This window comes from Dasypus novemcinctus, chromosome 23 (genome assembly GCF_030445035.2).
Source record: "Dasypus novemcinctus isolate mDasNov1 chromosome 23, mDasNov1.1.hap2, whole genome shotgun sequence".
NCBI classification, from domain to species: domain Eukaryota; kingdom Metazoa; phylum Chordata; class Mammalia; order Cingulata; family Dasypodidae; genus Dasypus; species Dasypus novemcinctus.
Genome location: NC_080695.1, coordinates 24,253 through 46,728, shown reverse-complemented (window position 1 = coordinate 46,728; position 22,476 = coordinate 24,253). Strand labels below are relative to the sequence as shown.

Genomic DNA, 22,476 nt, shown 5'->3' with positions numbered 1-22,476 from the left:
GACAGGGAGAGAGAGAGAATGAGAGGAAAAAAGAGAAAGGAAGGAAGAATAAAGGGAGAAAGATAGAGGAGGGAAGGAGATGGAGGGAGGGGAGGGGGTTGACGGGGAGCGGAGGGGGGCACCACAGGGCCTCTGAGCTCTGGCAGTGAGTCCCACCCGCGGCATGTCCCCGGCTCCCGGGGACTGGCGGCAGCTGGCCGGCGTCCTGGCGTCCTGCTCTCCTGCCCCGACAATGGAGCATCTCGGGGCCCACACAGGCCAGCTGCACCTGGCCGTCCCCTGCCCGGCCGAGCCTGCCCCTGTGCTCCGTGTGCTTTTGCTGTGAGCCTGCGCCTCCTGACCCCGTGCCCCGTCCTTCCACCACTTGAGAGTGTTCCTAAGGCGGCACGTGGGTGGCACATGGTTGGCATGTGGGTGGCACGTGGGCAGCACAGTGGGTGGCACATGGGCGGTGCGTGGGCAGCTTGTGGCCGTGCCCTCCAGGCCTCGCAGGTGGTCCATGGCAGCGAATACAGGGCAGCTCATGACCCTGTCCCAGGCTGAAGAGCAGTCAGGCTCTTTCCAGACTGTCGCCACCACAAACGTAATTCCGGTGTGGGTACTTGAGCCTCGCTGGCCAGAGGTCCGTGGCCTCCGCCGGCGTGTGGAGGGGCCACCGCTGCCCACTCAGCCGCTGCCAGGGACACAGAGGGGCCGCGGCCACCTCCACGGCACCATCAGCGCCGCGCCCGTCACCCTGGGCCCTCGCCAGCGCTGGGGGATCCTGCCTCCTTATCCTTGGCAATCGGCGAGAGCGACGCGGTGCCCGGGACCCTTCAGCGTGTTTCCGTGAGCAGGGGGGGCGGGGGTGGGTTCCGGGTGCTGCTCCACCAGCGAGCTCGCCCCTCCTTCTGCAGAGCCCCCTCGATGGCCTCAGGTGGGAAACCTGCGGGGACACAGCTCAGGCCCGTGGTGGCCGCCACGCCCCTCCCGCGAACGCGCCCACCCCCCACGCAGGCAGCGCTCGCCCTGCGTGGAGCCAGCCCCGTCCCCCATTCTAGAAACGTCACCCCGACGCCAAGAGCCATCGCAGAACTCCCCTGGAGACCCCCCAAGTGGCATTCAAACCAGACACGCGCCCCCCTCCCTCCTACCATGGTGGCTCCAGGGCCCCCCGGCTCTCTGCTGACCACCGCGAGCCGTGTCCTTCCGCTGCGCAAAGGGCGCCCGGGGATCGGGACCCGCTCACCGCCCGCCTCGGGCCTCGGGCTCCACGCACAGGTGCGCCCCGGGGACGCCAGCGGTGGCAGGTGCCGGCAGGGGGGGCGGCTCCGGCCTCAGCAGCGGCCAGCTCTGCGCAGGACGCGCTCCCGCCGCCCGCCGCGGACACGCACGGCCCCGCACACGCCACGGGCACCGCCTCCTCCCGCCGCCGACGCGCGCCTCCCGAGGCCCCTCCCCGCCCGGGGTCCACTCGTGAGCGAGACTAACGCGGGGTTCACGCTCGGTGGCAGGGCCGGGGCTGGGCGAGGCCGGGGGCGCCGAGGCAGGCGTGCGTTCCGGGGAAGCCTCAACCCTCAGCGACCAGGGCAAGTAACCCGCGGGCGCGGGATTTCTAAAAACCCACGATGACCGCGATATCCACGTGTGAAGTGCAGGCGGGCTCGCACGGCCGGGATTGGTGAGGCCGGTGAGGTGAGCTGTGCGGACCCAGGGCTGGAGCCTGTCTCCATCCAGCGTTTTGAGAAACCCCAGATCATTGGAAGAAGCAAGATTGGATTGCACCGATTTTCCCACAGCGACAATAGATAGAAACACACACTGGAGCAATAATTTAGAGTGGTCATGGAGAACGACTCGGACCCCAGCACATTCTCTCCAGGGAAGCAGTTCAAGGATGAGCAGGGGTGGGTCAGCAGGCACAGCAGGTCACCAGCCCTCGTGCCCTCTGAAGCAGTTTAGATAAAGCGCTCGAGTAAACGGGAGATAAACGCCAAGATGCTGCAAGAGGCGTTCAGTAAAGGAGATGGGTTATCTGGGTGAAGGTTGCTCTTACCTTTAAGGTCAGATAACACCCAAGAAAAGAGACAATCTACCGGCCATCACCAGGTTAACAGTCCAGACAGTGTCAGCAGGAGGGAAGTGCAGGGCAGATGTGAGGAGCCCACGGCCTCTTCTCTTGCTGGGGTTAGAGAGAGAGCAGTTCTGGAATGGTAAGGCGGGAAAAGAACCATAAGAGTGGCTGGACCAGGTACAACAGTAAATTAAGGTGGTGGAAACCAGGCTATGTCAATAATTGTGATAAATACAAACGGAATAAAGTCACTAGTTAAGGACAAATATTGAAGGTGGGTACAAAACAGCAAATCCAGATATATGCTGTTCACAAGAGAGAAGCAAGAGTTGAAAGTAAAAGCAAGGGGGAAAATATCTGACAGGCAAGTGCTAGCCCCAAGTTAGCAGGTTCATGCGCCAGCGCTGGGCCCGAATCTTCACAAGGAGGGACGACGCTCACGTGAGCATCCACCGCGCAGAGGAGCAGGCCGCGCCCGCTCGCGGGGAGAAGGGGCAGCACCTCGGGCCTGGTTGGGGCAGCGCAGGAAGGCAAGCGGGTTTATCTAGAGAATCCCTAAGTGCCACTCACCATGTGGACATGCTAACACCAAAGTGACTGGATCATCTACAACAACGCGGTGTCAATGAATGAAGCAAAAAATTAATAAACTTCTTGGTAAAATATTCTAGAAGGAATTTCCCTTGTAGATAAGGTAAAGCATAGCTATGAAAATAAAACCTAGAGGAAGCATGATCTTAAATGGACAATCCTTAGAAGCATTCTTTCTACAAATAAAATTTAAAGAAACAACAAGCCAAGAAGGAATACTGTCCCCACTTCAATTTAACATTGTGCTGGATGTTCTCATGGGTGTTATTTTTAAAAAAGAAACTAAAGGGATAAGGTTTGGAAAGGAGGAAATAAAACTGTCATTGCTTACATGCGGTGTGATTATTTATATAAAAATACATTCCAGTGATTGGAAATGAGAGTTAAGATTGTGAGATGTGAGATCAATACATGAAATTCTGTTGCATTTCTATATGGCAGCAGCAAAAATGAGACAACCCCGTGAAGGGACACTGTTTCCACGGTCCCCGAGAGCAGGACTACCCAAGGGGCTGCAGGAAGTCTGGGCAGTGAGAATATCTCTTTGCAGACCCCCAGGTCAGCGGGAGACGCCCACGGCCTCGTGCAGAAGGTCACACTCCCAGCTGCACGTGGATTCAGCAGCGCCAATGTGTCTTATTTTTTTCATTTTATCTTCAAACAAGCTTTAGGTTACAGAGAACTCAAGTACAAATAAAGGGGATTCCCATATACCCAACATCCTCCCCCTTTCCCCTCTCCCCTATAATAACATTTATATGCGGATGGCACATTTGGTACAATTGATGTACGAATATTGCAGCATTGCTACCTAGCATGGTTAATGATTTACCTTATGGTGTCTGTTTTAGACCCAACACTGTTATAAACATTGACAAAATTTAAAATGGCCTGTGTCCATTGCTGTGAGATCAGGCAGAACAATTCTGACGCCCTGAAAATGCCCTAGATCTGGTCTACTCTTGCCTCCCCCTCCCCTCAGCACCTGCGGTAACAGCTAAGCTTCACTTTTTGAAGAATGAGATTCACAGTCACTTGCAATAATTGTGACATACTGCTCTGATTTACTTTATTAGGCTCTGCTGCGTTCTCGAGGACTCTTGGCTCTACTTGAGAACACAGCAGGACTCCCCTGGACGGCGTTTCCTCGTTTCCTGCTTGTGGTGTGGGGCTGCCCCCTGACACAGCACACTCTGACGAGGTGAACGCTGACCTGTTCCACAGAAGCCCGCCCCGGCGCGCCTGTCCTGTCGCCCCCTCCCCAACACCCGACACGAGTAACCTCCCCTGCCATGTTTCCCAAAAGAACATTCCCAGCCTCGTAGTTTTAACCCCAGATCCGCAAATCCCCGCCCCCACCTTCACCTGCTCCTTCCCCCGCCCCCCTTGACTCTAATTTTAACCCATTTCATTGTCTCCTACTTTTCCTGGGAGGCCACGATCTCTCTGGATACATAATAACCAAAGCTCACTTACAGGCAGTGAGGTTCTCACTTCTGTCTCTCCCAGATCAGCTGACAGGGAAAACGTTTTCTCGCCTCTCCCCACGGTGACCACCGAGACATCAATAGTGCAGGGGAAGCCGAGGCGCGACTGTGGTCTCCTGGTCACTGCACACCTCCACGGGGCCAGGCCAGGAGCCGCCCTGAGCTGGTGGCCGGACGCCAGAGCCTGGCCGCATGCACGGCACATCCACCTCTCTGGTCCCTCTGCTCCCCTGGCCCTGGTACCTGGACCCCCACCCCCGATTCTCGAGGCCCCAGGTCCAGAGCAGGTCAAGCCTCCCTGCCAGGTCAGGGCCCCTGGGAGGGGAGGGGGACGTGGCCCAGCTGGGCCTCCAGGGGCATCCGTGCCTCCCTCCTGGGGGCCACCTGTGCCACCTGATTTCCGTGGACTAGAGGGAGCTGGTCCAGACTCCCCGTCCTACCCGGGCCCCCGGGCTCTCGGGGTTGGGGCCTCTGACACGTGCAGAGACGGGGGTCCCGGGCAGCCTGCGGCCCCTGCTGGAACCAGCGTCCTGTAGCTGCACGGCACCGTCTGGACGCAGGCCGGTCCCCGAGCAGGGGCAGGGGCGCCGAGGCTCCCTTTGGTGGGCGTGTTCCGGGCTCTGTTCCCAGAGGTCAAGGATGCCCGAGGCCTGCCCGGGGTCCAGGCCCGCCTGCTGCCCTGGTCCCAGGAGCCCGTCCTGGGCGGAGGTGAGAGGCCTCCACCCGACGCTGAGCGCAGCGCTCGGCTCCCGGGGCGGCCCCACTGCCCCCTCGTGTCCTGCTGGCGAGTCTGCCGCCCCCCGGCCGGGGTCTCCCCTCCTCACTCCCCTTGCAGGGTGGGCTCAGGACCAGCACCCAGGGCCGGCTGGGGTGGAGGGAGCTTTGGGCAGCCCGTCCTTGGAGGGCGAGGCCCCCTGGCAGCCCTGACTGCAGAGTGGTTCCTGGGGGACCCCTGGCCCCCCCGAAGAGCCCCCTGTTCCAGGACGGCGTCCCCTGGCAGGAGCCCCCTCTGACCGGGGGTGTCTGAGCAGCAGGGCTGGAGGCCCCGCCCCTCCCGGGGTCCACTGCCTCGGGGGCTCCAGGGCCGCCGTGTGCCTTGATCTGAGGCCTCGGGAGGAAATGGGGGTCACCCCCTCCCCTGCCCCAACTGGGGCGGCTGGAGCTCAGGCCCCTCCCCGAGGATGGAGACCCCGAGGCACATCTACAGCGGCCCCCAGGCTGCCCCGGCGGGTCTGGGCTCCAGGCGCCCCCAGAGGCTCCCGGCAGCCCCCAGTGCCCCTCCCTCCCGCCACACCCCTCCTCCTCCCAGCGCGTCCTGCCCCCTCAGGGTCCCTGCCCAGGTCAGCTCCAGGAGGAACCGGCCCAGGGGCTGCACCCAGGCGCCCCCAGCCCCCCGCTGCTTGGAGCAGGGACAGGAAAGCAGTTCAGGGCGGGGCCCAGGGATGGGGCTTCCCGGGGCTTCATGTCCAGCTGAGGGCGTGGCTCAAGGACCTGCGGTGACCCTCGTCCTAGGACCCACGGGGGCCACACTGGGGACACTGAGGCACACACGTCCCACGGGCACACAGACAATGCACACGGTCACTCCCAGAAATGCCCTTTACCCTGAGCCCCTTCCCATCCCTGAAGAAAAACTGCGCTACCGCAGTGGCCGTTTGTCCATCTGGCTTTGGGGGACCCCCAGGAGTCCCGCCCTGACGCTCACTGGCATGCGAGGCTCTCCATGAACCCGACTTCCTGGTGGTTGGGGTCCGGGTGGCGAGCCCCCGCTCGCCCCCGTGTGGTCACAGGCGGAACTGCGGCCCAGTGGCCCTTGGAGCCGCTCAGCCTCCAGCCCAGGGCGGCGCCTCCCTCCAGGGGCGCGTGCGGCTCCAGGCCCGCCCCGGGGTCCCCATGACCCTGCCCTGTCGTTCCCTGCGTTTGAGGTCCTCAGGCCACCGTCCACCTCCGTCCTGGGGGGCAGGGCTGCTTCTTTCCTAAGGCCCAGTGCAGGGTCCCTGCCACTTCCAGGGCGCTGGTCACACGCCTGGCCAGAGGAGCCCCCCATCTCCACGGGGACAGCCTCAGGAGGCTCCGCCCTGCAGGAACTTCGGCCACTCCCCTCCACCACTTCCCGGCCTTGGACATTGTACACGGTCACTCCCAGAAATGCCCTTAACCCTTAGCCCCTCCCCGTCTCTGAGGAGCAGCAGCGCTGCCACAGTGGACGTTTGTCCAGCTGGCTTTGGGGGAAACCCAAAGACCTAGCCTTGTGGCTCAGTGGGGACGCCGGGCTCTCAGCGCACCCCAACTTCTAGGTTCTCAGAGTCTGCTCCCGCGCCCCCGTGGAGACCCCGTGGATGACCCTGCCCTGTTGTTCCCTCCGTTTGGGGTCCGCAGGCCGCTGTCCGGCTCCCTCCTGGGGGGCAGGGCTGCTTCTCTCCTGGCGCCCAGCGCAGGGTCCCTGCTTGCCCCCGAGTGGGTGGGGTCACGCGCTTGGCCAGAGGAGCCCCCCATCTCCACGGGGACAGCTGCAGGAGGCCCCGACGCCGCAGGCCCCGCCCCGCAGGCGCCCCAGCCCCCACCCCGCCCCTGTTTCCTGTGCTGGGGGATAAAGGGGCGCCCGGGCCCCAGAGCCGCAGGCGGCACAGACCTGGGAAGGTAAGGGCCCTGCCCCTCCCGCCCCCCCAGCCGGGGCGCCCTGGCCCCCCACCCACCCCTGCCTCCCCTGCAGATGCTGCGGCTGCTGCTCCTGGCCCTGCCCTGCCTGGGGGGCTCCGTCCTCGCCTTCCCGGGTGAGTCCCGACCCCAGCCCTGCCTCTGCCCAGCTGCCCTGTCCCCTCAGCACCAGCCCGGGGAGGGGGACAAGGGTGGCACCTCCCGGGGACTGAGAGGCCAGCTGGGCTGCGGGGGGGGCCGTCTGGTCCTTGCTCACTCCTCGCTCTGCTCACCCAGCCCAGGGCCCAGGGGCTGAGCTGGTGGGCATCGTGGGGGGTCGGAATGCCCCCGCCGGACAGTGGCCCTGGCAGGTCAGCCTGAGGAAATTCAATAACGTCAATGGCAAATGGACGCACGTGTGCGGGGGCTCCCTCATCCACCGCCTGTGGGTGCTGACCGCAACACACTGTGTTATGCCGTGAGTGACCCCCAGCCCTGATGCGATGTAGGGGGTGGGAAGTGGGAGTCGGGGTCCTGGGGTGGGGTGGGTCAGGTTTGGGGCACCCTCTCTCCAGAGTCTGGGCTGTCTGTGGCTCTGAGTCCCTGGGAGCTCCCTGCTCTGCGCTGAGCCCAGGCCCCTGAGCCCCCACCCCCCAGGCCCCTGGGCCCCCCCACCAGGCTCCCTCTGAGAAGCTTCTGGTCTCCCTGCACCCCCGCCCCAGGATAATATTGAAAGCTTGGGACGTTAGGGTCCAAGTCGGGCACGTGAGGCTCTACGAGAGCAACCAGCTGACGAGGGTGGCTCAGATCATCCGGCACCCCAAGTACAATGTCCACCTGGGTGTCAAGGGGGGCTGGGACATCGCCCTGCTGAAACTGGAGGCCCCCGTGGCGCTCTCCCAGTACGTCAGACCCGTCGCCCTCCCGCCTGCCTCTCTGAGTGTCCCTGAGATGTTCCGCTGCTGGGTGACCGGCTGGGGGGACACCTGGACCAATCGTAAGTGTCAGCATCGCCGCGGAGGGGCCGTGGGTGGGCTGTTGGGCCAGCAGCTGGGAGGGGCAGGGGGTCTTTCTTGAAAAGACCTCGGTCCCTGCCCTTTGGACCCGGGGGATCGGGTGGGGGCACCTGCCCTGCACCCTGTGCGTGTGGGAGCTGCAGACACACTTGGGAACCTCCCGTCACTCCTCCCCTCGAAGGGGGGGAAACTGAGGCTCCGGGAGCAAAAAGGATTCTTTCAGGATCCACAGGGCAAGTGGTTGCAGGTTCCCCCTGCACCGTGGAGGCGCATCCTGCCCTGCCCCCTCCAGCCAGGTGCCGAGGTCTGAGCAGGTGGTGGGGAGGGGTGGGCGCCTCACTCGCCCTCTCCCCACAGGTCCCCTGCCTCCCCCCTGGAACCTGCAGCAGGTGGAAGTCCCCATCGTGAGCAATGAGCGCTGCAGGAGGCAGTACCAGTGGGTGGACATCCCCATCAGAGAGGACATGCTGTGTGCAGGCGCCACGCTCCGGGACGCCTGCCAGGTGAGGCGCCCCGGCCTCTGCCAGGTGCACCTGAGGAGGGGCCAGAGCCTCAGGGCAGGGGGGACGCGGGCACTGGGGCTGACCTGCTCCTCTCCCCACAGGAAGACTCAGGGGGCCCCCTGGTCTGTTATATGAAGAGCACCTGGCTCCAGGTGGGTGTAGTGAGCTTTGGGCAGGGCTGTGGCCTTCCCAACTTCCCCGGAGTCTACGCCCGAGTGTCGTCCTACGTGCCCTGGATCCGCCAGCACGTCCCCCTGCAGCCCTGACCGAGGCGCGTCCGGGCGCGGCCCCTGCGCTTCTCCCTGGGGCTCAGCCTTCTGCTCCCCACGGCGCTGCCCCCCGCCCCTGCTCCCTGCCCTCTGCCCCTGGCTCCAGCGTGCTGGCCTTCCCAGACAGCGGGGAGCAGAGGCAGGGGACAGGCTCCCAGGCCCTGTGTCCCATAGGGGGGTGGAGATGGCCCAGGACCACCAACACCCCACCTACCTTTGCCTATTAAAGTTGGAAAGCAGCTGGCACTCGGAGTCTTTGTCTGTGGGTGTGACTGGGGATCTGGGGGGCTTTGGGGGTGGGGCCAGCCTGGGCGTTGGCACCTCGCAGCCTCCTCCTGTCCTGGCCATGCGGGGTGGGGTGGCTGGTCCCCCAGACTCAGCAGCCCCTGCCCTCAGGTCTCCCCCCCATCCAGGCTCTGCTCTTTCCCTCCTACCTGCCCCTTTCCTCTCTCCTCTCTCCATTGTCCTTTATTCCTCCTTTCTGTTCCTCCTCCCATGTTTTCTTTCTTCCCTCCCCCTCCTATCCTTTCCCTGCTCTCCTCCATTCCCTCCCCTTTTTTTGTTCCCTTTTTCTTCTCTTTCTTCCCTTCATTTGAAATGGTGCTTTATGCTGCTGACAACAACAGAATCAGACAAAAAGAAGAACACGCAGCAAATGGACACAGAACCAGACAACTGGGGCGGCGGCAGCAGGAAGGGGAAAGAAAGAAATAAAAAATAAATCTTAAAAAAGAACAAGAAACAGTGTTTTATGACACAAAGGAAAATATACTCACAATTAGTGAAAAGATAAGAAATCTCAGCAGAGAAATAAAAAATAGGAAAAAGAACCAGAGGCTCTGTTCCATTAAAAGCAGTACCCCGTTTCCTTCTCTTTCTTCAATTGGGTAATTTCGCTCACTGCCTCCCTTTCCATGGCCTCGTTCCTCTGTCAATTTGCTCGGCTGCTCACCCCACACGGCCCTCTAGAAACAGTGCTTTTGGGTTTTCAGGTTCTGTTTTTATGTCATGTTTAAATTGCCAGTTGGCACAACCACGTTTTTAATGGTGGCTGTGATCACAGCAGGACGAGGAGATCCTGAAACCAGCCTCCCGCCTTGGAGCTGCTTGAGCTGCCTCTCGCGAGCCCCGTGGGAGGTGGTCTCGGCTGAGCCCAGCCCGCCCCAGCGCCCACCCCAGGTCCCAGAGGGCCGGGGCCGCCCCGAGCACGAGGCCGGGCTGCAGGTGGGCCTGGGGTCCGCTCTCCTGGGTGGTCTGAGCAGCACCCACCAGGCTCAGTGGCGCAGAAACGACCGCGGTGACGGAAACCCTCCCGTGTGGCCGCTCTGCGGGGGGCACGCCCTGTCGGTCTCTTATGGCCCCTCCGCCTGCACCTGTTAGGTGGTCCGCACCCCGAGAGCCTGGGGTCTGGGGGTCACCCTGGGGGGGCGTGCAGCAAGCAGGGAAGGGCGAGGCTGGGGAGGCAGGGGGCGTTTCCGCAGTGTCTGCTCCCCACCAGCCCCTGAAGTCCCCAGCCCCTGCCAGGGCAGCCCTGCAGGCCGGGGGTGCACGGGGCGCCAAGCCAGAGGTGGGGCGCGGGTCCCCTGACTGAAGCGGCCTCTCAGCAGCCCAGCCGGGGCCCGGCAGCCCCTGGGCTCTGCCGGTGGTCAACGTGCTGGGCCGGGGTCCCGAGGCGCTGGTGCGGGCAGGGCAGGGCGCTGGGTCCTCACACCCGCGCACGGCCAGCTGCTCGGGGGGCCTGGGAGCAGGAGCCCCTCCCGGGAGCTCAGGTGCAGGCTCGGCCTCGGCGGCCCCGGAGCCCTCAGGGTGGGCCCTGGAGAGGACGCAGCCCCCGTCCCCCATGGCCCCGTGCCTAGCCCGCCCTCTGCGTCCCGACGTGGTGTCCCCTGGGTCATTTGCTGGCGACTCACCCCCTCTGCTCGCCCCCTCCTGCTCCCCTGACCCGGCGGCCTGGGGGCGGCTTTGGGTTCAAGGGCAGCGGAAGCTTCTGGTCAGTGGAGAGGACCAGCCCCAGGCCCGAGGCCGCTCACGGCATCTCCACGACCCGCCCCGTCCCCAAGGGCCCTGGACACGCTCAGATTGCCCTGCCCCTCCCAGTCCCCACTGGACCCCAGGAGGAGGGCTGCCCCACCCGCCCACCTCCTCTGTACGACAGATAAAGGGGGCGCCCAGGGCCCAGAGCAGAAGGTGGCAGGGACCTGGGAAGGTGAGAGCCCCCTGCCCTCCCCGCCCTCCCAGCCAGGTGCCCTGGCCCCCCCCCAGTTCTGCCTCCCCTCCAGATGCTGCAGCTGCTGCTCCTGGCCCTGCCCTGCCTGGGGGGGCTCCATGGTGACCCCAGGTGGGTGCTGTCCCCGTCCAGTTCCTGTGCTGCCCAGTCTCAGAGGACCAGTTGTGGATGGCATGGTTCACCTGGCTCACCTGGCTCACCTGGCTCTTCTCACCTGGCCTGGTGGGAGGACATGACATCTCGGGCAGGAAGCGCCCCTGGCAGGTCAGCCTCAGGTTTACGATCAAAGTTCTTGGCAGTGGGAGCACGTGGGTGGGGGCTCCCTCGTGCAACCCCAGTGAGTGCTGACCACAACCCACTGTGTGCAACCATCAGTGGCTTCCAACGGGGTCCCCCGGGCTGGGTGGGGTACGGGGTGGGGCAGCAGAGGGGCCGGGGCGGTGGGGGGTGTGCATCTGTGAACGGAGCTGAGCTTGCTCGGGGCCCCATCCCCAAGGACGGGCCCCTCACCTGCTCGTGGGCCCCTGGCTCCCGGGCCCTGAGGTGTCCCCACTGCTGCACTGAGCTCGGGTCCCTGCCCCCAGCCAGCACCTCTGAGAAGCTTCTGGTCTCCCCCCACCCAGGGAAGATTTGGAAGCTTGTGCCTTTAGGGTCCAGGTGGGCAGCTGAGGCTCTAGGAGCACGAGCGGCTGAGGAGGGGGACTCAGGTCATCCGGCACCCCAAGGTCAACGCCAGCCTGTCTGCCGAGGGGGCGGGGACGTCGCCTGCTGGAACTGGAGGCCCCCGTGGTGCTCTCGGGCCCGTCAGGCCGGTCGACCCCCCGCCTGCCTCGCTCAGGGTCTCCGCCAGGAAGACGTGCTGGGGGACCGGCTGGGGGACGCCGGCCTTGGAAGTGAGGGCCAGGGGGGCACGGGCCGTGAGGGAGGAGCGGGGGCACCAGGAACAGTTCATCGTCTCTGCGTCTTCTGGGGTGCCCTGTGGAGCGGGGGCAGGCTGGGGTGGCAGGTGGGCGCCTGGGGGCTCCGGGTCCCGCCCTCGAGGCGGAGGCACCTGGGGGAGGAACTCCAGGCTAAGGCCCAGGGCAGAGGCCGCTGGAGCCTCGGGGGCCGGGGGGGACGTGGCCCTCCAAGGCTCGATTCCTCTCCTGGCGCCCGTCTTGGGGCGTCCTGGGCCCTTCCTTTCCCAGCACAGGTTTCCAAGGGGAAAACCCTCCGTCGTGCTGCTGCCGTGGGCCCCCGCGTCCCGGGGGCCAGGCCGTGGCCCCTCCCCTCTGCTGAGGTCCCTGCCCCAAACGGGGCGCACGTCCTGGTCCCCGCGCCCCCCGATTCTCCCCGCGGAGCCGCTCTCCTGGCCCTTCACCTGGGGAGGTGACGGTCCTGCCAGGACGGGGACGTCTGTGACAGCAGCTATCGCCGCGCTGTCCCCACCAACACCCCAGGCCCGCCTCTCCTGCTTCCCCCAGCCCAGGAGTTTGGGGTCCGCCGGCTCCGTCCCTGGAGGCGAGTAGAGTTGCCCGCAGCCCTGCCCCTTGGACCTCCTACCCCTGGCCTCGTCCTTTCCCTGCCCTTCCTGTGTGCTCCGGGGCTGGGGTCTCCCCAAGAGCGCTGGGCACGGCCGGGACCCCCGGTTTCTACTCCCCTCGAATCTCATTAAACCGTGTACGAAGCAGCCCCCTCCTGGTAGTGTGTGTTTGTCCACGGGGGGGCTGCTCTTGGGGGTCCAGGCACTGCCCCTCGGGCGGGGCAGGATGGGGGGAGGTGCCCGGGCCCACGTCCCCTGCCTGCAGGCGTCCCCGCCACGCGCTGGCACTTCCCACCCCCTCCTCTTGCCTCTTCTCTTGAGCACGCCGGCCTTGGGGGCACGGAGCTGACAGGGCTGTGGCTTCGTGGGGTCCTGGGGGGACGTGTCCAGACAGCTCTGGGAAGTGGGGTCCCACTGGCCGGGCATGCACCGAGAACAGAGGGGCCAGGAGCAGACCCGGCGGGGGCTGGCCTGGTGTTTAGCCAGGGGGTGGGGGTCTCCCGGGCCGGGCCACGACCAGCGTGGCGGGTTCTTTGGGACCCTGTGTGACAGTGACACAGGGGGTGGAGTGTGAGGGGGCGGCATCCTGGGTCCTGAGCCTGACCTGTCGGTGGGAGCCCCCCTCCCCTGTCGTGGTTCAGGGCCCCCGGGGGCCAGGCTGCACCTGGTTCTTCTGGAATGTGCTCAGGGGTCGGCTTTGGGGCCGCAGCACTTGCTCTGGGGAGGGCTGCCGCCGGGGTCCCCTTCCTCCCAGGGGCCCCCACATGCCCGCTTTGGGGGTGCTGGGATCTCTGGGAGTCGCTCAAGGCTGGGGGTCCCTCCAGACTTCTCCGACTGCTTGGGGTTCAGACCCGGCAGACAGATGGGAGGGGCCAGCTCAGGCTCCCCAATTCCCCAGGCCCTGCCGGGGCCACCTGCCTCCATTTCCTGGTGGCCCTGCCGTGGGCCCAGGACCCTCAGACAAACCCCGCCTGCGGGTCTGCCGGGCTCGCTCTGTCAAGGTCAAGACCCCTTTGCAAACACCCCCCTCCTGGGCCCTGCCCGCTCCCACCTCCCGTGGTGTCTCTGGGGCCTCCTGCTGGGTGGACACAGCCAGGCCGGCTGGGGAGAGGGGCTGGGGGTGGAGGGGGTGTGTCTGCAGTCCCCCCTCCACGGGAGTCTCTAAGGGACCCCAGTTCCAGGCCCAGCCTGGCCTTGGGGTGGGGGGTGCACTGAAGAATTGACCGAGAGGAGAAGGACCCAGCGTCTGCCCTCTGTCCCAAGGCCGGGCCCCCCTGTCATCTCCTGGGGCCAGTGTGGCTCCTTGGCTCAGCTCTGCGGCAGTGCAGGTCGCTCGAGCCCCTGCCGCCCGTGGGTCCAGCTCAGCCCCTCTCCGCGGCCCTGTGCCCAGAGGGGCAGAGGAAGGGACGTGGCACCTGAGCGTGGGCTCCAGGAGGGACCAGTGCACGTCTGAGGGGAGGGCGGCGGGGGTCCCGCGGCCCCCTGGGGGACTGGCAACTGGGCGCGCAGGCTGGTGGGGAGCTCGACACCCCCACCCCGGGGCCCAGGAAGGCGTCTCGGAGGAAGGAGGCTCCGTGAAAGCCGCCGCTGCTCCTGACGCTGGCGCTGCTGAACCACGTCCAGCGGGAAGTGTGACCTTCTGCGCGAGGCTGCGGCTTCTCCCGCTGACCTGGGGTCTGCAAGAGAGATTCTCACGTGCAGTACTGCGGTCAGCCCTCGGGCTGAAGTGTGGTTTGCTGGCCTGGCGGGGGAGCAGCCGCGGCAGGCCAAGCCGCTGCCCCCATAATAGGGTGGCTAGTCGGACTCACCGCCACCCCCGAAGGGAGCTCGGCATGGGCGCAGAGTGCCCTCGGGTCTCCCTTTCTCGGCAGCCATGCTTCCGCGGCCACCCCTCCTCCCGGATGGCGCCACACGATGCCTGTGGGGCGGCACCCTTCTTCTTCTTTCTCCCTGCGCAGGCGCAGGGCGGAAAAATCCAGTCTGCCCTTTTCCCTCCCCTCCCCCGACAGCAGCAACAGCCAGGCGGGCGGAAAAATCCAGTCTGCCCTCCACCCCAGCAACAGCAGCCACCAATCCCTAAACCCTGCCCCTTCCCCCAGCAACAGCGACAGCCAATCCCTAACCACCACCCCTCCCCCGTCCAGTACCGCCCACTGACCTTTCTCCGGCAACCAATCAGAACAGGGCGTGGCTTCGACCAATCAGCCTTCCCCAGCCCCTATAAAACTGTTGCCTCTCCCTCAGTAGAGTGGACTTGTGTGTTTACCTTGTCTCCGCGGTAGTTCTTCTGCCATGCGCCCTCCAGTCCTGAGAGCCCCCGACAAGGGTCTGGCCTCCCTTGTCCCCAGTTCGTCGCCTGCTTCTCCGGGCGACCCCTTCGTCGCCGGCTTCGCCGGGCGACCCCGTCAGCCGAACCGCGCAACCCCTTGTGAGACTGATCCCTCGTCTGCTGCCAGACCGACCCCTCATCCCAAGCGGGACCGACCCCTCGTCCAGAGCTGGACCAACCCCTCGTCTGCAGCCAGACCCCACCTCTACCGACCGAGCAAGCCGCCGCATAGTACAATCCCGCCGCGCGGAATTCCTGCAGCCCCTTGGGTAGTCCTGCTCTCGGAGACCGTGGAAACAGCGTCCCTTCACTGGGTTTCCTCCTTTTTGCTGCTGCCATATAGAAACGCAACAGAATTTCATGTATTAATCTCACATCTCACAATGTAACTGTCATTTCCAATCATTGAAAAATAATCACATCGAAAGTAAGCAATGGCAGTTTTACTTCCTCCTTTCCAAACCTTATCCCTTTAGTTTCTTTTTAAAAAAAACACCCATGAGAACTTCCAGCACAATGTTAAATTGAAGTGGGGACAGTATTCCTTCTTGGCTTGTTGTTTCTTTAAATTTTATTTGTGGAAAGAATGCTTCTAAGGATTGTCCATTTAAGATCATGCTTCCTCTAGGTTTTATTTTATAGCTATGCTTCACCTTATCTACGAGGGCAATTCCTTCTGGAATTCTTTACCGAGAGGTTTATTAAGCTTTTGCTTGACGGATCGACATCGGGTTGTAGCAGATGACCGTGTGTCTTCTGTGTTGGCGTGTCCACGTGGTGAGTGGCACTTAGGGATTCTCTAGATAAACCCGCTTGCCTTCCTGCGCTGCCCCAACCGGGTCCGAGGTGCTGCCCCTTCTCCCCGCGAGCGGGCACGGCCTGCTCCTCTCCGCGGTGGATGCTCACGTGTGCGTTGTCCCTCCTTGTGAAGATTCAGGCCCAGCGCTGGCACCTGCGTCCCGGTGACCTCTTAGAACAGGACATGGCAAGGTCCTCTTTCCCTGCTCTAGAAGAGTCTGTGTAAAACTGGACCACTCGATTCCTTGGGATTTCGCTAGAACTCACATTTAAAATGACCTGTGCCTGGCGTTTTTTGCTGTTGGTGTAAGACTTTTCTTTCATGGTCCTGTTTCTCATAATTATTTTCTCAAAGAGTTGCTTTCATGACTCTTCTGTGGGGTCAGGTCTATCGAGGTGTCACTTACAGCCGTAAAACACGGGGCTCTAGGAGCCGAGTGCGCGTGGCCGGGCACCCACCGCCGCGGTCAAGACCAGAACAACTGCCTCCCCCTCAGCCGCCTCCATCCTGTTCTCAGCCCCCCCAGCCCCGGGCACCCGTGCTCTTCTGTTCCTCTAGTTTCACCCTTTCCAGGAGGCCGTGTAAGTGGAATCCCGCGGACAGTCTTCGGAATCTGGTTCTTCAGCTCACACAGTGCACAGGACGTCCCCTCACCTGCCACCTGCACCAGCTGCCCATTGCTTTATGCCACACAGATGCACCAAAGTTAGTTTCCCTGCTTTTCTTTTTCTAGCTGAATTTTAAAACCTGAATTTATCTGCTGAAGGTAAGTTTGTGTTAAGTTTTGGGTGATGATGCATAAAGCCAATATAAATATTTGCCCCCAGGTTTTGGTGTGGATGTAAGTTTCCATCTCTCGCGTGTGTGGACAGTGGATACCCAGGCGGCGCTTGCTGCGTCAGCTTTAAGAAACACCACTCCAGGAGCTGCACGTTCATGAATAACGACGCGAACATTTTTCTTGTGCTTATCTGCCACCCACATGCGTCTTTTGTAAAATGTCTGTTCAAATCTCTTAACCAAATTTTTATTGGGTAGTTTTCTCATGATGGAGTTGGAGAGTTCTTTATAGATTAGGAACACACGTATTCTATGTTCTACAAAGATCATCTCCTCATTTTTGGACTGTTAAGTTTTAAATTTTGTTCAATTTATCAAAAAATTATTTTCATGAACCCTGCTATCTTTTGGCCAGCAGTTACCTGTAAGATGTTTTTCCCCCTCCTTTTACTTTCAACTCCTGCTTCTCTCTTGTGAACAGCATATATCTGGATTTGCTGTTTTGTACCCACCTTCAATATTTGTCTTTAACTCGTGAGTTTATTGCCTTTGTATTTATCACAATTATTGACATAGCCTGGTTTCCACCACCTTAATTTACTGCAGTACTTGGTTCAGCCACTCTTATGGTTCTTTTCCCGCCTTACCATTCCAGAACTGCTCTCTCTCTAACCTCAGTAAGAGAAGAGGCCGTGGGCTCCTCACATCTGCCCTGCACTTCCCTCCTGCTGATACCGTCTGGACTGTTCACCTGGTGATGGCCGGTAGATTATCTCTTTTCTTGGGTGTTATCTGGCCTTAAAGGTAAAAGCAACCTTCACCCAGATAACCCATCTCCTTTACTGAACGCCTCTTGCAGCATCTTGGTGTTTATCTCCCCGTTTACTCGAGCGCTTTATCTAAACTGCTTCAGAGGGCACGAGGGCTGGTGACCTGCTGTGCCTGCTGACCCACCCCTGCTCATCCTTGAACGCTTCCCTGCAGAGAATGTGCTGGGTTCCAAGTCGTTCTCCATGACCACTCCAAATTATTGCTTCACTGTGTGTTTGTATCTATTGTCACTGTGGAAAAACCGGGTGCAATCCAAGTCTCCTTCTTCCAATGATCTGGGGTTTCTCAAAACGCTGGATGGAGACAGGCTCCAGCCCTGGCCCCGCACAGCTCACCTCACCGGCCTCACCAATCCCGGCCGTGCGAGCCCGTCTGCACTTCACACGTGGATATCGCGGTCATCGTGGGTTTTTAGAAATCCCGCGCCCGCGGGTTACTTGCCCTGGTCGCTGAGGGTTGAGGCTTCCCCGGAACGCACGCCTGCCTCGGCGCCCCCGGCCTCGCCCAGCCCCGGCCCTGCCACCGAGCGTGAACCCCGCGTTAGTCTCGCTCACGAGTGGACTCCAGGCGGGGAGGGGCCTCGGGAGGCGCGTGTCGGCGGCAGGAGGAGGCGGTGCCCGTGGCGTGTGCGGGGCCGTGCGTGTCCGCGGCGGGCGGCGGGAGCGCGTCCTGCGCAGAGCTGGCCGCTGCTGAGGCCCGAGCCGCCCCCCCTGCCGGCACCTGCCACCGCTGGCGTCCCCGGGGCGCACCTGTGCGCGGAGCCCGGGGCCCGAGGCGGGCGGGTGAGCGGGTCCCGATCCCCGGGCGCCCTTTGCGCAGCGGAAGGACACGGCTCGCGGTGGTCAGCAGAGAGGGGGAGGGGCCGGGCTCCACCATTGGAATAGGGGGGTGGGCGCGTGTCTGGTTTAGGTGCCACGTGGGGGGTCTCCAGGGGAGTTCTGCGATGGCTGTTGTCGGGGTGATGTTTCTAGAATGGGGGACGGGGCTGGCTCCACGTTTGGGGGGGGTCTAGGAGGGGGCGGGGCCTCTCCCCTTCTTTGGAGTGTGGGTGTGGTCACATGACCGGGGTCCCACCCCTGGGAGGCCGTGCTCAGGACCTGGGCCACTGCGGCTCCACTGCCTGGGATGGACACCGCGACGTCTGACTGTCCTGCCACAAGGGTGGGCCCCGCTTCCCTGCTCCCGAGGTGAGGGGTGCCAGGGGAGCAGGTGAGCCGGGACGCCGGTCAGGGAGGGGGGCTCCTGCCTCCACGCAAGTGGCACCCCGTGGCACCCCACATTTCCCACAAGCCTTGGCACGCCGTGCCCGTCCCCTCCACTAAGAGCGCGTCCCGCAGGAGGCCCACGCGGGGTCCGCCCCTCGCCGCGGGAGCCGGCCCTGCCGGGTGTGCTGGGGCCGCACAGGCCTGTTCGGACCCTGTCAGAAAAGCCATCGGCCCCCACAGGTCTCCCCCTCCCCAGAGCAGGGTGCCCGGCCGTGCCCACGTCCTGCGCTGGGGAGATAAGGGGGCTGAGCCTGGAGGCCGGGGAGAGCGCGCCGTCCCGGGGAAGCTGCCCCCGTCCCGTCCCCCCAGAGGCCGAGTGCTCCCCGCCCGCCCCTCCCCAATACTGCGGCTGCTGCTCCTGGCCCCGCCCTGCCTGGGGGCCCCGTGCCCGTGACCCCAGGTGAGTCCTGACCCCCACCACTGCCCTGGCTGCCTGGGCCCGTGGGAACAGCCGCAGGGTGGCGGGGAAGAGCTTGGCTTGCTCCGAGCTTGGGGAGATTGTGGCCTGGGCCCCTGACACCCCCTCAAACTGCTCCCCCAGATCCCAGCCCGGGGCACGAGCTGGGGGCATCGTGGGGGGATGTGACGTCTCGGGCAGGAAGTGCCTCTGGCAGGTCAGCCTGAGGTTCTATGATCAAAGTTCTCGGCAGTGGGCGCACGTGTGTGGGGGCTCCCTCGTGCACCCCCAGTGAGTGCTGACCGCCGCCCACTGCGTGGAGCCGTGAGTGGCTTCCAACAAGGTCTCCGGGGCTGGGTGGGGTACTGGGCGGGGCAGCAGAGGGGCTGGGGCAGAGGGAGGCTTGTCCTTGAACCGAGCTGAACTTGCTAGGGGCCCCATCCCCAAGGACTGGCCCCTCACCTGCTTGTGGGGCCCCTGGCTCCCGGGCCCTGAGGGGTCCCCGCTGCTGCACTGAGCCCGGGTCCCTGCCCCCAGCCAGCACCTCTGAGAAGCTTCTGGTCTCTCCCCACCCAGGGAAGATTTGGAGGTTTGTGCCTTTAGGGTCCAGGTGGGCAGCTGAGGCTCTAGGAGCACAACCAGCTGAGGAGGGGGCTCAGGTCATCCGGCACCCCAAGTTCAATGCCAGCCTGTCTGCTGAGAGGGGCGGGGACATTGCCTGCCAGAACTGGAGGCCCCCGTGGTGCTCTCAGTGGCCATCAGGCCGGTTGACCTCCCGCGTACCTGGCTCAGGGTGTCCGCCAGGAAGACGTGCTGGGGGACTGGCTGGGGGATGTCGTGGACGACAGTGAGGGTCAGGGGCCTGGGCAGGCCAGGACGAGGTCTTCACTGAGATGGGTGACTCCTCGGGCCTGGGGGTCCCCTTCGTGGAGGAGGTGGGGTGCGGGGCTTAGTTTGGGTGGGCAGTGTCCAGGACTGAGCACGCCATCGGGGCAGCCCGGGGTCTCTGCGGTGCCAGGGCGTCTGCGGGGGGTGAGGCTGATGGCTTTGAAGTGACGATGCAGCTCCAGGGTGGAGTAAGGGCCCCCATGCATCCTGCTGCTGCCGGGGAAGCCCCCCCTTGGGGGACACTGTGGGGGGCCTCCAACCTGCGCCCCTTGCATGGCAGACCTGGGGGGCATTTAGTGTCTTGTGGCTGAACCCCATTCAGAGCAGACATGGGGAAACTGAGTCCCAGGGACGCCGCCATCCACCAAGGACCCATCACAGAGGGGAAGGCGTTTCTCGGTCGTCAGCCCCACGGGCTCACCCAGTTCCTCCGCGCGGCGCCGCTGCCCCCACCCCAGCAGGAGGTGGAAGTGCCGGTCATGGAGACCAAGGACTGCAGGCGGCTGTGCGACATGAGCGGGAGGGCCGTCGGGGACGACATGCTGTGCGCTGGGGTCGTGGGCCGCAAGTCCTGCCAGGTGTCCCCAGCCCCACTTCCATGCCCCCCGGCTCTGCCTTTTCCCTCCTGTGTCCTCCAAGCCCCCCTTCTGTATCGCCAGTCTCCCTTCTGCGCCCCAGTCCTCCCTCGGTGCCCACCAGCCCTCCTCTGCCATTCCCTCAGCTCCCCCTCCAGGGCCCCTGGTCCCCCCCAGTGCCGTCCAGTCCCCCTCTCCCGTGCCCCCCCAGCCCGTGGAGTTGGCCCCAGCCTGTGATGGTGGGTGCAGGCTGGGTGGGTGCAGGGGAAACGTCGGGTGAGTCCTTTCCCCCCCACAGCGTGACTCCGGGGCCCCTGGTCTGCCGCTGGAGCTGCCCCTGGCTGCAGGTGGGCGCCATGAGCTGGGGCCATTTCTGCGCCCACCAGGGCCTCCCTGGGCTGCACACCCGCGTGACAAGCTGCGGGTCCTGGGTCCCCAGTACGTCCCTCACTGGCCGCCTAGCAGGGGGGAAGCCCCTCGCCTTCCTCGCGGACACCCTGCTTCCTCCCCCATCCGGCTGGCCCTGCCTCCTCACCCCTGCCCTGGACTCCCAGCACCCGTGCTCTCCTGAGCTGGAAGGTGAGCAGGGAGGGTGCCCAGGCAGAGCTGGGGGCGGCGGCCAGGACCCCAGGGACCCCCACATGCTACTTGAGGCTCATTAAACTCTGGCTCACAGCCGCGGCGTGTGTGGACTGGAGGAGCATCTGGGGTGCCGGGGCCGCTTCGGGGAGCCTTCCTGGGGTGCCCAGGTGGGCACGGGGGCTTCCAGGCTCCTGCCCCACCGATTCCGCCATGCTAAGGGGCTCGGGCCTCGGTGTCGCAGCCACCACGAGACCCCTGCCGTCCCTCTCCCTCCCCTCTTACCTCCTCACCCCCTTTTCTCTTTGTCCTTCCCTTTTTCTCTTCTTTCTCCTCCTCTTTCCCAGAGCAGGTGTGGAACTAACAGGGATAGGCCCCCGGCGGACCCCGTGGTGCAGAGGGTGGGAGCTGGTGGCCCCTGCGTCCTCCACCGCTCCCGCCCCTCCCCGCTGGGCCGCGTCCCCAGCCACGTCTCGAGATGTCCTCCTGTCCTGCCACCAAATTCTCAGCTTTGGATTTAAAAGTCCCATCTGGTCCACACTGTCCCCTCCCCAGCTCATCCCGCGTGTCGGGTGCTCCGTGGCCCCCAAGGGCCACCGTGTGGGGTGCGTTGGCCAGCAGGGCCCCCCCTGCGTGCACTTGGGTCTCTGCTGCCAGCCCTGCCTGGCCCTCTCGAGGCACCCTGAGCCCAGAGCCTGCGTCTCTAGGGGTGACGCTGGTGGAGGGGGCTGGGCTGGGGGTGAGCCAAGGGCAGGGGGCGCAGACCCGTGGCTAGTTTCTCCTCCTTTTTCCATCTTTCCTAGTTTATATTTCATCTCATGGGGAACATAAAACACCATTTCCCACTAGACCACTGTGGAGCTACATTCAGCGGGCTCAGTCGCGTCAGTGTCGTGCCCTCGTCCCCACCGCCCGCCCCCACAGAAGCCCCCACCCCCTGAGCAGTATCTCCCCCTTCCTCCCCACCCCGTCACCTCGAATCTCCTTCCCGCCCCCTGCGAGCGTCTCCCCGAGACCGCTGGAGCCTGGACACGCACAGGCCCTCCCTGCCATATCCCCAGCACCCTGTCTTTAGGGCGCATCGGGTGGAGGCCTGGCCAGCACCTCCGCCCTTGGTTCACATCCCGTGTGGGGAGGGACACATTTTGTTCGTCCCTTGTGCACGGATGGACGCGTGGGTGCTTCCGCCTGCGGGCTATTGCGAGGATGCTGCTGTGAGCTGGTGTGCAAGGGCTGGTGCGCGAGGGCGGGCATGCGAGGGCTGCGTGGCTGGGGCCTGAGGCTCCTCCCGCTCTTTGGAGTCTACGCCGAGGAGGGGGCTTGCCAGGCAGGGGAGGCCTGTTAACTTGGAGAAACCCGGGCGGGGTCGCCCACTCCCACCTGCTCTGCCCCTACCTAACCCCCACAGACCTGCAGGACTCACACGAGGGGCCGCGGGTGGGAAGGACGGGCCACGCTCACCCCCGAGGGGGCTCCTCAGCTGGTGCTCCCAGGGCAGTGCTCACCAAGTCCCGGCCACAGGGCTCTCGGTCCACACACAGAGCCCTGAGGGGGGCTGGGGGCTGCATAGCCCATGGGGGTCTCCACATGTCCATCCTGGGCCTCTGGGGCTGGGGAGAGGGACCAGGGCACCCCTCCTCACCCCCCACGCGGTGCTGCTTCTCAAAGGCAAGTCAGGCTCAGTGCCCCTGTGGGGGCCTGGCAGCCCCTCACCCCCGTGCCGCCTGC

General features: G+C 63.9%; 1 protein-coding gene across 1 annotated transcript; it reads left to right on the top strand.

The window, feature by feature from the left end:
• Nucleotides 1–1,607: 1,607 nt before the first annotated feature.
• LOC101440448 (mastin-like) lies at nt 1,608–8,796 on the top strand. Its single transcript, XM_058286718.1, has 9 exons — nt 1,608–1,660; nt 3,627–3,634; nt 4,762–4,839; nt 6,680–6,771; nt 6,845–6,905; nt 7,066–7,246; nt 7,491–7,765; nt 8,142–8,287; nt 8,389–8,796. Exons 1-9 carry the CDS (start codon nt 1,608–1,610, stop codon nt 8,551–8,553), a joined length of 1,059 nt encoding a protein of 352 aa, XP_058142701.1. The 3' UTR covers nt 8,554–8,796.
• Nucleotides 8,797–22,476: the final 13,680 nt, after the last annotated feature.

Excerpts from the sequence above, each read along its gene's own strand:
- LOC101440448 (XM_058286718.1), top strand. The coding sequence starts at position 1,608 with ATGACCGCGATATCCACGTGTGAAGTGCAGGCGGGCTCGCACGGCCGG. Across the intron at positions 6,772-6,844 it reads GGCGGCACAGACCTGGGAAG|ATGCTGCGGCTGCTGCTCCT; the intron begins GTAAGGGCCCTG and ends CCTCCCCTGCAG. Across the intron at positions 7,247-7,490 it reads GCAACACACTGTGTTATGCC|GATAATATTGAAAGCTTGGG; the intron begins GTGAGTGACCCC and ends CCCCCGCCCCAG.